Source organism: Saimiri boliviensis, chromosome 1 (genome assembly GCF_048565385.1).
Source record: "Saimiri boliviensis isolate mSaiBol1 chromosome 1, mSaiBol1.pri, whole genome shotgun sequence".
Taxonomy (NCBI): Eukaryota; Metazoa; Chordata; class Mammalia; order Primates; family Cebidae; genus Saimiri; species Saimiri boliviensis.
The window spans coordinates 42,843,246-42,856,778 of record NC_133449.1 but is presented as its reverse complement, the minus strand read 5'-3'; the positions used below and the strand labels follow the sequence as shown (position 1 = coordinate 42,856,778).

At 53.1% G+C, this 13,533-nt stretch overlaps 2 protein-coding genes across 7 annotated transcripts in view; both read left to right on the top strand.

Moving 5' to 3' along the window:
* Window positions 1-5,046, top strand: part of THADA (THADA armadillo repeat containing) — a 368,932-nt gene extending 363,886 nt beyond the window's left edge. For all 6 annotated transcript variants that reach the window (XM_074396552.1, XM_074396550.1, XM_074396539.1 and 3 more), the window contains 2 exons: window positions 2,423-2,592; window positions 3,845-5,046. In XM_074396552.1, coding sequence (XP_074252653.1) covers window positions 2,423-2,592; window positions 3,845-4,240 — 566 coding nt within the window. In that variant the 3' untranslated portion in view covers window positions 4,241-5,046. The remainder of the gene's footprint in view (window positions 1-2,422; window positions 2,593-3,844) is intronic.
* A 3,087-nt stretch (window positions 5,047-8,133) lies between these two features.
* Window positions 8,134-12,391, top strand: ZFP36L2 (ZFP36 ring finger protein like 2). The gene is made up of 2 exons (XM_039476426.2): window positions 8,134-8,497; window positions 9,009-12,391. Exons 1-2 carry the CDS (start codon window positions 8,447-8,449, stop codon window positions 10,449-10,451), a joined length of 1,494 nt encoding a protein of 497 aa, XP_039332360.1. The 5' UTR covers window positions 8,134-8,446; the 3' UTR covers window positions 10,452-12,391.
* The last annotated feature ends 1,142 nt before the right edge of the window (window positions 12,392-13,533 follow it).

Sequence of the window (13,533 nt, the reverse complement as noted above, 5' to 3'; positions counted from 1 at the left end):
TCCTGCACAGGTATCCCTGAACTTAAAAGTCGAAAGGGCCAGGTACGGTGGCTCGGAACTGTAATCCCAGCACTTTGGAAGGCTGAGGCAGGCAGATCACTTGAGGTCAGGAGTTTGAGACCAGCCTGGCCAACGTGGTGAAACCCTGTCTCTACTAAAAATAGAAAAATTAGCTGAGCAGGTTAAAAAATATAAGTATCTGGGTGTGGTGGCACATACCTGTAGCCCCAGCTATTTGGGGGCTGAGGCAGGAGAACTGCTTGAACCCAGGAGGTGGAGGTTGCAGTGAGCCAGTGTGACACCACTGTACTCTAGCCTGGACAACAGAGACGTGGGGGTGGAGGGGGGAGTTGAAGGGGAAAAAAGAAAAAGGCCACTTAATTGTATCCCCTCTCCATACAGATTCTCAGCTAATTGAGAACTGCACAAAGGAGTAAGGTAGAGGTTAAAGGAGATTGTATTGTAGGTAGAAGCCCAGCCAACACGTGTCTCAGACTTACAGCCAAAACGCACCTTCACCCCCTCCTTTCTGTTTCCTGATTTAAATCTGGGTTCCAGGCTGCAGAACAAGGAGCATGGGGAATGGGGACACTAAAGGCCGGGTGTCCTGGGGGACTTACCTGGGGCACTGAAGATGGTGAGATCAGTTCTTTCAGCTGTTTACATGCAGCTAGGCTCTGCTGTGTGACCTATGAATAGTCCTGGTCCTACTGCAGGATCACTAACTCCCCTGATCCCACCATCAAAACCTCTGGAATATTGATACTAGTTCTCCAAATCTGTGCTTTGCAAGCACCGTGAAACTTGTTGCCAACTCTAATTTCTCTTTTTTTTTTTTTTTTTTTTTTTTTTTTTTTTTTTTTTTTTGAGACGGAGTTTCGCTCTTGTTACCCAGGCTGGAGTGCAATGGCGTGATCACGGCTCACCGCCACCTCCGCCTCCTGGGCTCAGGCAATTCTCCTGCCTCAGCCTCCTGAGTAGCTGGGATTACAGGCACGTGCCACCATGCCCAGCTAATTTTTTGTATTTTTAGTAGAGACGGGGTTTCACTATGTTGACCAGGATGGTCTCGATCTCTCGACCTCGTGATCCACCCACCTCGGCCTCCCAAAGTGCTGGGATTACAGGCTTGAGCCACCGCGCCCGGCCCAACTGTAATTTCTTGATGTGTGCAAGTGGGTGATATCATCCCCAACCCATAGGATGCTGGAAAGACTGGGGAGAAAACCCTTGATCAGGGCCTGGCACTCACTAGGCCCTCAGTGAGGCTACCCTGGTAACTCTGGGGGGCAGGTAACTCAGCCTGCTGTTCCATTCCCTCAGCCGTCTGCCTGCGTGCCAAGCAAGGGTCTTCGGGAGCTTATGGTCAGGGTAAGTCTGTGTGCTGAAATTAGAGGTGTGGACCTGGGACAGATCAGGGCTCAACAGAGGTGCATCACTGAAAGACAGGCGTCGGTGCAGGATGGGCCTCACAAAGTCCATTGTCTGTGCAGTGGGCTTTCAGGCCCCTGTTTCAGATGTCCTCCAGGCCTGGGGTGGGAGGGGCAGAGTTGTTAGGGGAAGTGGCAACACCCCTGAGCCTCCCTCCAAACCCATATTTAGGACTGTCTAAGGTCAAATGGTGAAATGAGCAAGGTTTCCCCAAGGCTCCCTGCTTCCTCTTTCTGCACCCATTACACTCTTTCAGTGCCCTTCCCCCAGGCACCCAGGAAGACAAGAGTCCAAAAAGCAAAAACTCCAAGACAGAGCACCAAAATAGGAGCCAAATGGAGCCCACGCCTGCTTTTTACAGCCTGTGGGCTATCAATGATTTTTACATTTTTAATTGGTTGAAAACAATCAAAATAATATTTTGTGACACATGAAATTCAGATCTCCGTGTCCATAAATGAAGTTTTATTGGAACACAGCCACAGCCTGTTTACAAATTGTCCTTGGCTGCGTTCAGCAGCGTTGAGGAAGTATAGGCCTTCAAAGTCTAAAATACTGACTCTCCGGCCCTTTAAGGAAAAGCCCGTCGATGCCCTGCTCTAGGATGTGTCTTGTGCCCAGGAGATTTGCTTTCCAGGGAAAGGGCAAACCAGCCGAATCCCGGCAGGTGTGCAGAGGAGACACCGGCCAGGGAAGCTTCCCTGATCCTCCCAGTGACACCAGAGGAGCCGAGGGGAGATGACTCTCTAGTCCTGCAGGTGGGACTGCTGCTCTCCACGCTAAGTTGGGGGGGGCATGGGAACAGTGGCTTCAGCCCTGACTCATTCTGGCAGTATAGATCGCAGGATTCAGAAGGTGATTGGATAGTCTTCCCTGCCATGCTGGTGGCAGTGACCTTACCTGAGGCCCTTCGTGTTCCAGGGTCCTGCAGGCTGCCCTGGGTTGGCCCTGTGCGGAACATTCATTGCTCGCCTTTCTCCTGTCTCTGCAGAGTTTGCCTTCTGCCAGGTGGATGCCTCCATCGCTCTGGGCCTGGCCCTGGCTGTCTTGTGTGATCTGCTCCAGCAGTGGGACCAGCTGGCCCCTGGACTGCCCATCATGCTGGGATGGCTGCTGGGAGAGAGTGACGACCTCATGGTCTGTGTGGAGAGCATGCATCAGGTGATGCCAGGGTGTCAGGGAGTGGGAGGTGGGGTTGGAGTATCCTAAACCTGCTGGATGCAGCCCCTACAGCAGGTGTCCCCAAACTACGGCCCCCGGGCCACATGTGGCCTCCTGAGGCCATTTATCCGGCCCCCTGCCGCACTTCAGGAAGGGGCACCTCTTTCATTGGTGGTCAGTGAGAGGAGCACAGTATGTGGCGGCCCACCAACGGTCTGAGGGACAGTGAACTGGCCCCCTGTGTAAAAAGTTTGGGGACACCTGCCCTACAGTCTCAGCTGGGCTTCAGCCCACTGGTGAAGGTAGGTTTCTGCATGCTTAGACAGAGCAGGAGCCACTAGGAAAGACACCCACTGGGTGCTCCTGTGGGCACAGGGACACTCTCAGGCTGGCTTCTGGGGTGCTGATGGTCAGCCTCCAGATTAGTCAGGGGAGCAAACTCAGAAGCCCCTGGATGCACAGTTTCATTATGGAGACTGCTTGTTTAGTATTGGAGTTAGCCTGGAACTTCCCAGTCAGGTCTGAGAGTGAAGCATTTTCAGAGAATTAGGATCTTTGCTGGGAACTTCCTATTTGAAGAAAATTATTAGCCCCCTCCAAGGTGGGTGCAGTCACAGATAGGGAAACTGAGGATGAAGACAGGCAGCAAAAGCATCCTGAGAACTAAAGTTCATCACCACTAGCATCTGACTCAGCTGGCCTTCTTGGCATCCCCAGCAGGCTAGGGGTTCAAAAAGCATTGTCCCTGTTCATGAGAAATGTGGAGACATGATAAAGAGTCTGATCAAATGACCTTGAGAATCGCAGTGTCATAAAAACAGGACATAGCCTCGCGTCCTGTGTGTGGCGATTCCTTCCTCTCTGGCCTGCTGCAGAGATGACCTTTCCTCCCTCCTCGCCAATTTCCAGCTGCACGTTAAGCTCTAGGGCCCACTCCCTTGTTGAAGTCTCATTTCAGCATCAGTCCCCCAAAGTATCCTGACTTTGAACCACAAACACATCTTTATCCAAGGTCATGTTAAGTCTGGGGAAAAAATTCCTCTCTGGTGGAGAAATACAGTGAGTGAAAATAGAAGGTGACCTTCAAGGCTGCAAGTGGTGTGTGTACATGGGTGTTGACAGGCAAGAGTGCGCCCTCTGTCAGGTGGGGGAGGGGACCCCTGCCTTCATCTGGCAGGGCACTGCTTGGTCTGGACTGAGGCTTGTCATCATTCCCTGTAAGACTGACTTTCAGCGTTTTCATCTGATTTAGGTGGAAGAAGACTACCTGTTTGAAAAAGAAGCAGTCAACTTTTGGGCTGAGACCCTGATCTTTGTGAAATACCTCTGCAAGCACCTCCTCTCTCTCCTCTCCACGTCTGGCTGGCGTCCCCCAAGCCCTGAGATGCTCTGTCACCTTCAAAGGATGGTGTCAGAGCAGTGCCGCCTCCTGTCTCAGCTCTTCACAGAGCTTCCACCAGCTGCTGAGTTTGTGAAGACAGTAGAATTCACAAGACTCTGCATTCAAAAGGAAAGGACTGTGGCTTGCTTGAGGCTGCTGGCCTTTCTGGAAGGAAAGGAAGGGCAAGACACACCAGTTCTCAGTGTTTGGGACTCTCCTGCAGAAGTGAGGCAGTTAACTCTTCCAAGAACAGAAGCAGCATTTTGAAGAAAGAAAACTGGGGGAACTGGATTGGGCGTATGTGTGGATTATTCCTCCACGAAATCTGCAGGAAACATGTTGAACATAAATTGAAAAATGTTATCCCCTTCATGCCTCCCCTACTTCTGTGAGTCCAGGTTTCTGTCACTTCTTACAGAGAAACTTTTCTTCAGTTCATTCATTCAGGACAGCCCACTTTATTGCTACTGTAGGAAGTGAGGCAACTCAGGTGCAGATTTACTCTGTCCCCAGCCCCTGCAGGCCTCAATGAGCCTTTTTCATCTCCCAGGCCTCTAATGCCCTGCCACAGCTACCCTGCGTTCTCTGTGAAGGGACTACATTTTAGCACACACATGACGCCTCCCCCCTCCCCTTTACTGGCTCTGTTTAGGGGATGGATTAGTTGGCAAACAGCCCATTTGGCCAGATTTATCAATTTTTTTCCATTCTAGCCAAGCAGAAATATGTTCCAAATGTTGGATCCTGGGAAGAGTTCAGGATCAACCTTATACAAATAATTTATTTTTATTGTCTGCATGTGTAAGTCCTGGAGTGACCTACACATTCCATCCTAATTATTAAAAGAGCCACTGAGAGCCCCCCCAGCCCCAAAAAAGTATGCTAATGCTAGGAAACCTGATTTTGCCACCCAGTGAAAGTCTATCCATGCTCTCAGCTGTGAGGAGGAGCCTGGGGAAAGGACAGCCAGCGAAAATTACTTATTCCATGCCTACATTGTTTACTTATCATTTGCTTGGTGGCAGTAACAAGATTCTCACTTAAGATGCCATTAAACACATTTATCCTTTGCAGTGATTTAATCAATGTTTCTGCCTTTTCAAGCCCAGCCCAGCCCTTTTCCTAACATACCCAGCAGGTGGCGCTCTTGCATACGTTTTGCTGCTGGTCCAGTTTTTCATTGGCTCACCATTTTTAATTTATAATTTCAGAATAAGGGTTACCCGGAATAACCCAGAATAAGTTATCTTGAGAATCACAGTTTGGATGGGTCATAGTCTCATCCACATTCATTTTCCATCCTACTGATCTGAAAAAAAACATTTCAATCATAGTATATAAAGTTGTTCCAGATTTTAGGGTCTGTAAAAAAAATTTCCAATGCTCAGGTGAATGATCACATAGAGTAATTTCACTGATGTTTCAGAGTATGAAGGGGCAGGTTAGAGAGAGTTTACGATCATTTCCTACTTCAGAAAAGTTCTTATTTCAAATGTAATTCATCTCTTTTTGAGATAAATACATCTAACACTAAAAACGCTGCTGTAAGCCAGGAATGGTGGTGCACACTTGTAATACCAGCTACTCAGGAGGCTGAGGTGGGAGGATCGCCCAGGAGTTCATGCCTGTGAAATGCCACTGCACTCCAGCCTAACACAGCAAAACCCCTTCACTAAAAGAAAGAGGAATTTAAGAACAAAAACGCGGCCATATTGGAAACACAGGGAAAAGGCTTTGGTGGAAAAGACAGGAAAGCAGCTCAGTGTCCAAAGCTTTGTCCTAAAGAGAACAGGAAATTCCCTGGTGGTTTTGCAACCACTTGGCCCCAAATGTGGTTTTTGTGATCCTGAACTAATTACCTAGTTAGGCAGCTGTGTAGCCCACACCTGATAGAAAGTTGCCAACCTAACACTTTTTGTTCTACGACCTGGCTGGTGAGTAGTCAGGGACTTGGTGGCATAAATGTGGTGATAACCACAGGAGAATAGAAGAAGAATTATGAAACTGGCCCAACAAAGCCCAGCTCATTGGAAATGGCCAGGACTTCTTGTTTCTCCATTTAAAATGAAATAAAAGCAGCTACATCATGAATTTTACACTAGCAGGTACTCTGTACACAAGCATGTCCCATAACATGTCCACATATTACCTCCAGAATCCTACCTCATCCACAAAGTGGGTGTTCTCACAGCTGTTGACTAGGACTCACCCCAGATTTGGACGTTGATTCAAACAGATGCTTCACTGGTTCTGTATCTGAAATCTTGTTACTAATCTAATGGAAGTGCCTAGGGAAGTGGCTGTTTCACACCATTTGGTGAGATGTTTGGGGTCATCTCGCCAAAGAACAAACCAGACTACAGTTGCCCAGGTCTGTCAAGGGGCCAGTGTAAGGTAGGCGCTGAAAGTGAAACTGGTACTCTCAGCTCTGAGTCCTAAGGTTCAGGATTTGGGTGCCCCCACAGCTCTGCTCTCATGACTGGCTCCATCCATCTGGCCATAGCTCAGAAGCCTGGCTTTCTCCACCTCTATGCCTTGTCTAATTGGTTTAATACATAAAGATGGTTTAGTCCTTGTTTGTCTTTTAAACACCTTCACAGACACCATTTGCACCTTGACAGGCGTGAGAGATAAGTCAAGCAGGAGTATGATCTTCCTTTGACAAGGAAACCCAAGTACCGACGAGATGACGCGATTTGCCCAAGACCACATGATTTCTAAGGGGCAGGGTCTGAACTCCAGCCCAGCATTCCTGATCCTTACCCTGGACTCTGGCTCCCTGGGCCGTCAGGGGAGTACCGTAGTGAGAAACGCAGGCTACACTCCAGGGACTCGAATCCCTGAGTGGCAGGTCTAGTTCTTTCCCCAGAGGGTCCTGGACCTTCCAGCTTCAGGCCCAAGCTTTTTGGCAACCTGTATAAACGAGAAGCGATAAGTGTCCTAAACGAGACTCCAGATCTCTCTGAGTGGGGCTGTCAGCGGCTTTAGCCTCACCAGGCACTAGATGGGGTGTCTGCTCTATACCCGGACGAGGGCGGGGCGCCCGCTGGCAAAGCGCATTTTCCAGCGCAAGCTGTTCGGGTGTGGGGCTGGAGAGAGAGGGGGCGCGCCCACCATCTTCGTCCGTGCAGCCCCACCGGACCCTGCAGCCCTTCATCCAGCTAAGGCTGGGCGCGACGCCCCCACGGCCGGGAGGGGAAGAGGCTGGGAGAACGCAACAGGCCCAGGCTATGCCGGGCGGGGAGCTTCGGCGGGCAGCTGCACCCCCAGCCCTGGAGGGCCGGGGAAGGCCGAGCCGACCAGCAGACTGAAAGGGTGGCGCTAAGTCGCCTCCATGCCCGCGCGCTCTCCCGGCCCTTCCTCCGGTCCTCGGAGTCAGCTCCCCCGCCCGGGACGCCCCGCGCCACTCCACGCCTTTGGCCCTGGCTCAAGGTCTTGTGATGTGATTAGCAAAGCCAGCGCCTTGTCCTCAGACACTCAGCCCTGCCCGGCAGGCCCCGGCGCTCAAGCCCTGTTTACAGAGCCTGGGCGGGGAGGGGGCGGAGAAACGAGCCCGGGCTCCTCGGGCGAGACTGCCGCGGCTACCGCCCGCGTGGCTGCCCCCACCCCCACCGCGACTCCACGTGCAGTCGGGCTGGAGCCGCCACCGATGGGACGCAGGCCCCGAGCCCTCGCCTCCTGGCCCGAGCACCCTCTGCAAACACCCCGGGCCGCGCGGAGGGTTACGATATTCTGACATTTTGCAATTCCCGCGCCCAGCACAAAACCGAAGGTGGGAGCTAAAAGCTCCACAGGTCCGCCTCGGAGAACAGGGCAGGGAAAGACAGTCCGGGGCTGCAGAATCCCGGCCACGCTAAACGCACCGGGGCTCTCCGACTGCACAGCCCCCGAAGAGGAGAGCCATGCCTTCCCGCCGCCACCCGGTGGCACCCACTGGGGCCAAGCGCTCCACGCCACTCCGGCCGCCGGCCCCGCCCCGAGGCCTCCCGCCCCCTCCCCCGGAGGAAAAAAATTGGCGGCGACCAATGGGAGGCCGGGAGGCGCCTGACGTCCGCCAGCCGGCGGGCGGCGTTGCCTGGAGACCCCGGCGGGGGCCGCGTTCTGTCCCCTCCCCCGGCGCGCCCGCCCAGCGGCAGCCGCAGATCCCGGGGCTCTATATAGGACGCGCGCTTGCGGGCAGCGGAGTTCCAGCAGTCCGCGAGCTGCCGTCGGCTCCGCGGGGGGGGCGGGCCGGGCACCCCGGGGCGCGGAGGAGCGCTCCTGGCTTCTCTCCTTCCCCCCAGCCGCACTCCGCCGGACCCTCCCGCCGGCTCGCGCCGCTGCCCTCGCCCTCTCCTCTCGCCCCCCGGCAAACTTTCGGCCTCTCCCCGCCCCTCGCCCGTTATTCGTCGTGGCTCTAGCCCGGCCACGCCGCCCCGAGGGCTTCTCCCGACCGCCCTGCCTGCCGTTCTGGCCACTGCGAGATCCAGAAACATGTCGACCACACTTCTGTCCGCCTTCTACGATGTCGACTTCTTGTGCAAGGTACGAAGGGGAGCGGGCCGGGCCGGCAGCAGCCGTTCAGTTCTCGGACTTTGCCTCTGTCCCCCGGTCCTGTGGGACCCCCCCCCCGCCCTGCCTTTCGGGTCGGGAAAGTCCCAGGGTTTGCAAAAGAGTGTGCGAGCGCCCTGGAGGCGGGGAGAGCGGCAGGGAGGGCTCCGCTGTCGCTTTGAGTTTCTCCCCTGCGGACCGCGGCCACGCTGCCCGGGGCTTCCCGGACGGGCTTCGCGCCGCCCACCTCGGCCGCCCGGGGCGAAGGATCACGTGTCGAAACCCAGCGCGGCCCGCGGTGGGCGTCCTCCCCTCTCCCGCTCCTTCCAGCGCGATCTTGCTGCTTTTGCGCGTGTATGGGTGGAGGGTGGAGGCCGAGTCGAGATCCGCCAAGAAGGGGGCAAAAAAGAGGAAAGAATCAGGCTGGGAGTTCCTCTGCAGCTCGCCCGGAGTCTGTCTTCCCCTTCCGTTTTTCATCCCTTCCCCGCTCCCCTCCCTTTGGCAGACGGAGAAATCCCTGGCCAACCTCAACCTGAACAACATGCTGGACAAGAAAGCGGTGGGGACGCCCGTGGCCGCCGCCCCCAGCTCGGGCTTTGCGCCGGGCTTCCTTCGACGGCACTCGGCCAGCAACCTGCATGCACTCGCCCACCCTGCGCCCAGCCCCGGCAGCTGCTCGCCCAAGTTCCCGGGCGCCGCTAACGGCAGCAGCTGCGGCAGCGCGGCGGCCGGGGGCCCGGCCTCCTACGGCGCCCTTAAGGAGCCGTCGGGGGGCGGCGGCACAGCCCTGCTCAACAAGGAGAACAAATTCCGCGACCGCTCGTTCAGCGAGAACGGCGACCGCAGCCAGCACCTCCTGCACCTGCAGCAGCAGCAGAAGGGGGGCGGCGGCTCCCAGATCAATTCCACGCGCTACAAGACCGAGCTGTGCCGGCCCTTCGAGGAGAGCGGCACGTGCAAGTACGGCGAGAAGTGCCAGTTCGCACACGGCTTCCACGAGCTGCGCAGTCTGACTCGCCACCCGAAGTACAAGACCGAGCTGTGCCGCACCTTCCACACCATCGGCTTCTGCCCCTACGGGCCGCGCTGCCACTTCATCCACAACGCAGACGAGCGGCGGCCCGCGCCGTCGGGGGGCGCCTCCGGGGACCTGCGCGCCTTCGGCACGCGGGACGCGCTGCACCTGGGCTTCCCGCGGGAGCCGCGGCCCAAGCTGCACCACAGCCTCAGCTTCTCGGGCTTCCCGTCGGGCCACCACCAGCCCCCGGGCGGTCTCGAGTCGCCGTTGCTGCTGGACAGCCCCACGTCGCGCACGCCGCCGCCGCCCTCCTGCTCCTCGGCCTCGTCCTGCTCCTCCTCCGCCTCCTCCTGTTCCTCGGCCTCCGCGGCCTCCACGCCCTCGGGCGCCCCAACGTGCTGCGCCTCCGCGGCGGCTGCAGCTGCGGCCGCTCTGCTCTACGGCACCGGGGGCGCCGAGGACCTGCTGGCACCGGGGCCCCCTTGCGCAGCCTGCACGTCCACCTCCTGCGCCAACAACGCCTTCGCCTTCGGTCCGGAGCTCAGCAGCCTCATCACGCCGCTCGCCATCCAGACCCACAACTTCGCCGCCGTAGCCGCCGCCGCCTACTACCGCAGTCAGCAGCAGCAGCAGCAGCAGCAGCAGCAGGGCCTGGCGCCCCCCGCGCAGGCCCCGGCGCCGCCCAGCGCGCCCCTCCCCGCCGGGGCCGCCGCGCCTCCCTCGCCGCCCTTCAGCTTCCAGCTGCCGCGCCGCCTGTCCGATTCGCCCGTGTTCGACGCGCCCCCCAGCCCCCCGGACTCGCTGTCGGACCGCGACAGCTACCTGAGCGGCTCCCTGAGCTCCGGCAGTCTCAGCGGCTCCGAGTCCCCCAGCCTCGACCCCGGCCGCCGCCTGCCCATCTTCAGCCGCCTCTCCATCTCCGACGACTGAGGCAAGAGGGCGCCAGTGAGGAGGAAGGAAGGGAAGGCGGTTCAGAGATGTTGGAGGACACCCCTCGCCATCTCCCCCCTGCTGGGGACACGGGAGTGTGGGGGGTGACATGGGCCCCAGGCAGACTGCAAGCCCGACCAGCACTTGGACTCGAACTCTGTGCTGGGAGAGGCCCCCACCCCTCCTTTTTCGGTTTCCTCTTGTTTTGTTTTTTATTTTTATTACGAAGTTTCAGTCTTTTGAGCAAAAATGTTGACGAACTTTTTGTATTGAACAAAATATACACAACAGGGCAGTTGTGATACGAGTAGAACAACAAAAAAAATAACACTTAAACTTTTTTTTAGGACTCCAATGAGTTTGGGACTTCAGGAAAAATCAATCCAGCACCAGCAGCCATCAACCACCATTCCATCTCTTCACTTGAACAGCATTAGTTAAGTCCAGATGTGGGAACTCTCCTCTTGGAAGAAGTTCCTAATTGTCTCAGACTGGTGTAAACAAGCTAGCCAGCCATCACCTTGCTAAAACTATAAGCTTTTTAGAATCCAATATTCTGCCAGGAATATGCCTTGATAGTTATCCCTCAGCCCATATGTGGTGTTTTTTTGTTTTTTTGTTTTTTTAACAGAGTTATATATGTCTAGGGGTTTAAAAAACAAAACCCTTGCATTCCAAAGGTCCATACTGGTTACTGGTTTCATTGCCACCACTTAGTGGATATTTAGTTTAGAACCATTTTGTCTGCTCCCTCTGGAAGCCTTGGGCGGAGCTTACTTTGTAATTGTTGGAGAATAACTGCTGAATTTTTAGCTGTTTTGAGTTGATTAGCACCACTGCACCACAACTCAATATGAAAAAAACTATTTAACTTATTTATTATCTTGTGAAAAGTATACATTGAAAATTTTGTTCATACTGTATTTATCAAGTATGATGAAAAGCAATAGATATATATTCTTTTATTATGTTAAATTATGATTGCCATTATTAATCGGCAAAATGTGGAGTGTATGTTCTTTTCACAGTAATATATGCCTTTTGTAACTTCACTTGGTTATTTTATTGTAAATGAGTACAAAATTCTTAATTTAAAAGATTGTATGTAATATTTATTTCATTAATTTCTTTTCTTGTTTACGAAAATTTTGAAAGATTGCATGATTTCTTGACAGAAATCTATCTCGATGCTGTGGAAGTAGTTTGAGGAACATCCTATGAGTTTTCTTAGAATGTATAAAGGTTGTAGCCCATCCAACTTTAAAGAAAAAAGTGACCACATACTTTGCAATCAGGCTGAGATGTGGCACGCTTTTCTAATTCCAACTTTATAAACTAGCAAAAAACAAGTGTTTGCTTATTCCACCAGTTCTACTGTGACATACGAGAATAAAGACATGTAGCAATAATGGGGAGTGGGGGGGAGTCTCACAGTGCCTTTGGAAGGGCCCGAACTTGCCTTAAATCTTCCTCAACCAAATAAGTATTTTATTAGTGCTTTGAGAGAATCTGAATGTAGGATGGGTTCAACTGCACAAAAGGAATAGATTTTTACCACTTTTTTTATATAGATATAAAGTGAAGCGACCGCCTCTTAGTGCTGAAGTATGTAGTACATGAATATGCCTTGTTTAATTACAGAAAATTCCAAAACTTGTACTATTTTTTTTTTTTTCATGTAGAAAGACAGGAATGTTTCCTAAGCGTTCCTGGACAGCAGATGAATGAGCGGTAGCTTTAGTTTGTACGTAGGTACAGTTGGAGCACTATATGTACTCTCTGGACTACTTTGACAGAAGTAGGTTTTTGAATGTACAAGATAAGTCAACTTGAGTTGTAATATATTTTGGGGAATCAGTTCACTACAAATTGTGACTGTAAACATTGTACTGTAAATGTTTTGTAGTTTTCCCCCAATAAAACTTTTGGGAAAAAAGGTATTAACGTGTAAGAGCTTTTCTTTTTAAACAGGAATGTCTGGCTTTCTAGCTCCCCCCAGCTAACCACAGCAGGCATTCACTCCCAGGTCTTGGGATGGTGGGGGTTGGAGAGCTGGCAGAGCCAGAGTTGAGAAGAGCCTGCGTCCTCTCATGCCTGTATATATTTTATAAGCAAGTTCTAACTGAAAGTAATTCTTGGGACTGTCAAGGGCATTAGTTAGCTGTTCCCTTTGGTAATAAGATGCATCCCTGAGTTGGCTGGCTGGTGGCAGGGCCTGGCCCGGAGGCCTGAAGGGGTGTGGCCTGCCTGTGAGTCACCGAGTGGATCACTGGATCACGTGGCTGTGGTAGCAGCTGAAGGTCCGATTTTTCGCTGGGAAACAGAACTGCTTGGGTGGGGAAGGGGAGGAGGATCTTTTCTGCAGCCGGTGGCCTGCCAGGCCTGAGTGCTGAGCTGGAGGTGGAAAGTGAGGCCAGGCTTTTTCTGGGTCGGATAACTGGAGTTTTGCCTGGATTTTGGAAAGCCTGGTATGTCCTTGTTCAGGGTGGAGGGGAAGATTAAACAGGTTAAACTTATATCTGGGTGATGTTTGCTTATGCGAACAACTTCCTCTGGGAATGAACACATACAAGTTATTTATGCAAAAAGACTTCATGTCTGTGCTTTAGAGGACTTAAGTGCCCAGAAAGCAAATTCAACCCAGGTCTCTAGAAAAAGGAAGGAAAAAAATAGATTTGCCTGCTGATTTCGAAAACAGTTGAACCAAATATTACTATAGTGACTCTGGTTCTTTCTAACTTTAAAACAATCACTTTAGAAACTTAAATCAGGTTCATAATTCATGCATTTTACTTCTCAACCGCCGCCCCCCATACCCATAGTTCAGACACTTTTTCCAAAGTAGGTAAGAGATTTAGCAATAGTTTGCTTTCTCATCTACAACAGCTGGGCTCCATCAACAATCCTCGAATCCCGGCTCCCTCACGAGCCCTGCCTTACCCGGGTCTCTGGTGACTCAACAGCTGAGCCTGGAGGGGAGGGGGCGGTCTGGAGGATACGCCAGGCCTCAGGCAGCTGTTTCACGTTAACGATGATTGCACTGGTGTTAACTGGAGCGTTGTGGTGCCTGTTGTGTGCTGCC

Bases quoted from the DNA above. Each gene is read 5' to 3' on its own strand.
- ZFP36L2 (XM_039476426.2), top strand. From the start codon at position 8,447: ATGTCGACCACACTTCTGTCCGCCTTCTACGATGTCGACTTCTTGTGC. The intron at 8,498-9,008 runs GTACGAAGGGGA...TCCCTTTGGCAG, and splicing joins ATGTCGACTTCTTGTGCAAG to ACGGAGAAATCCCTGGCCAA.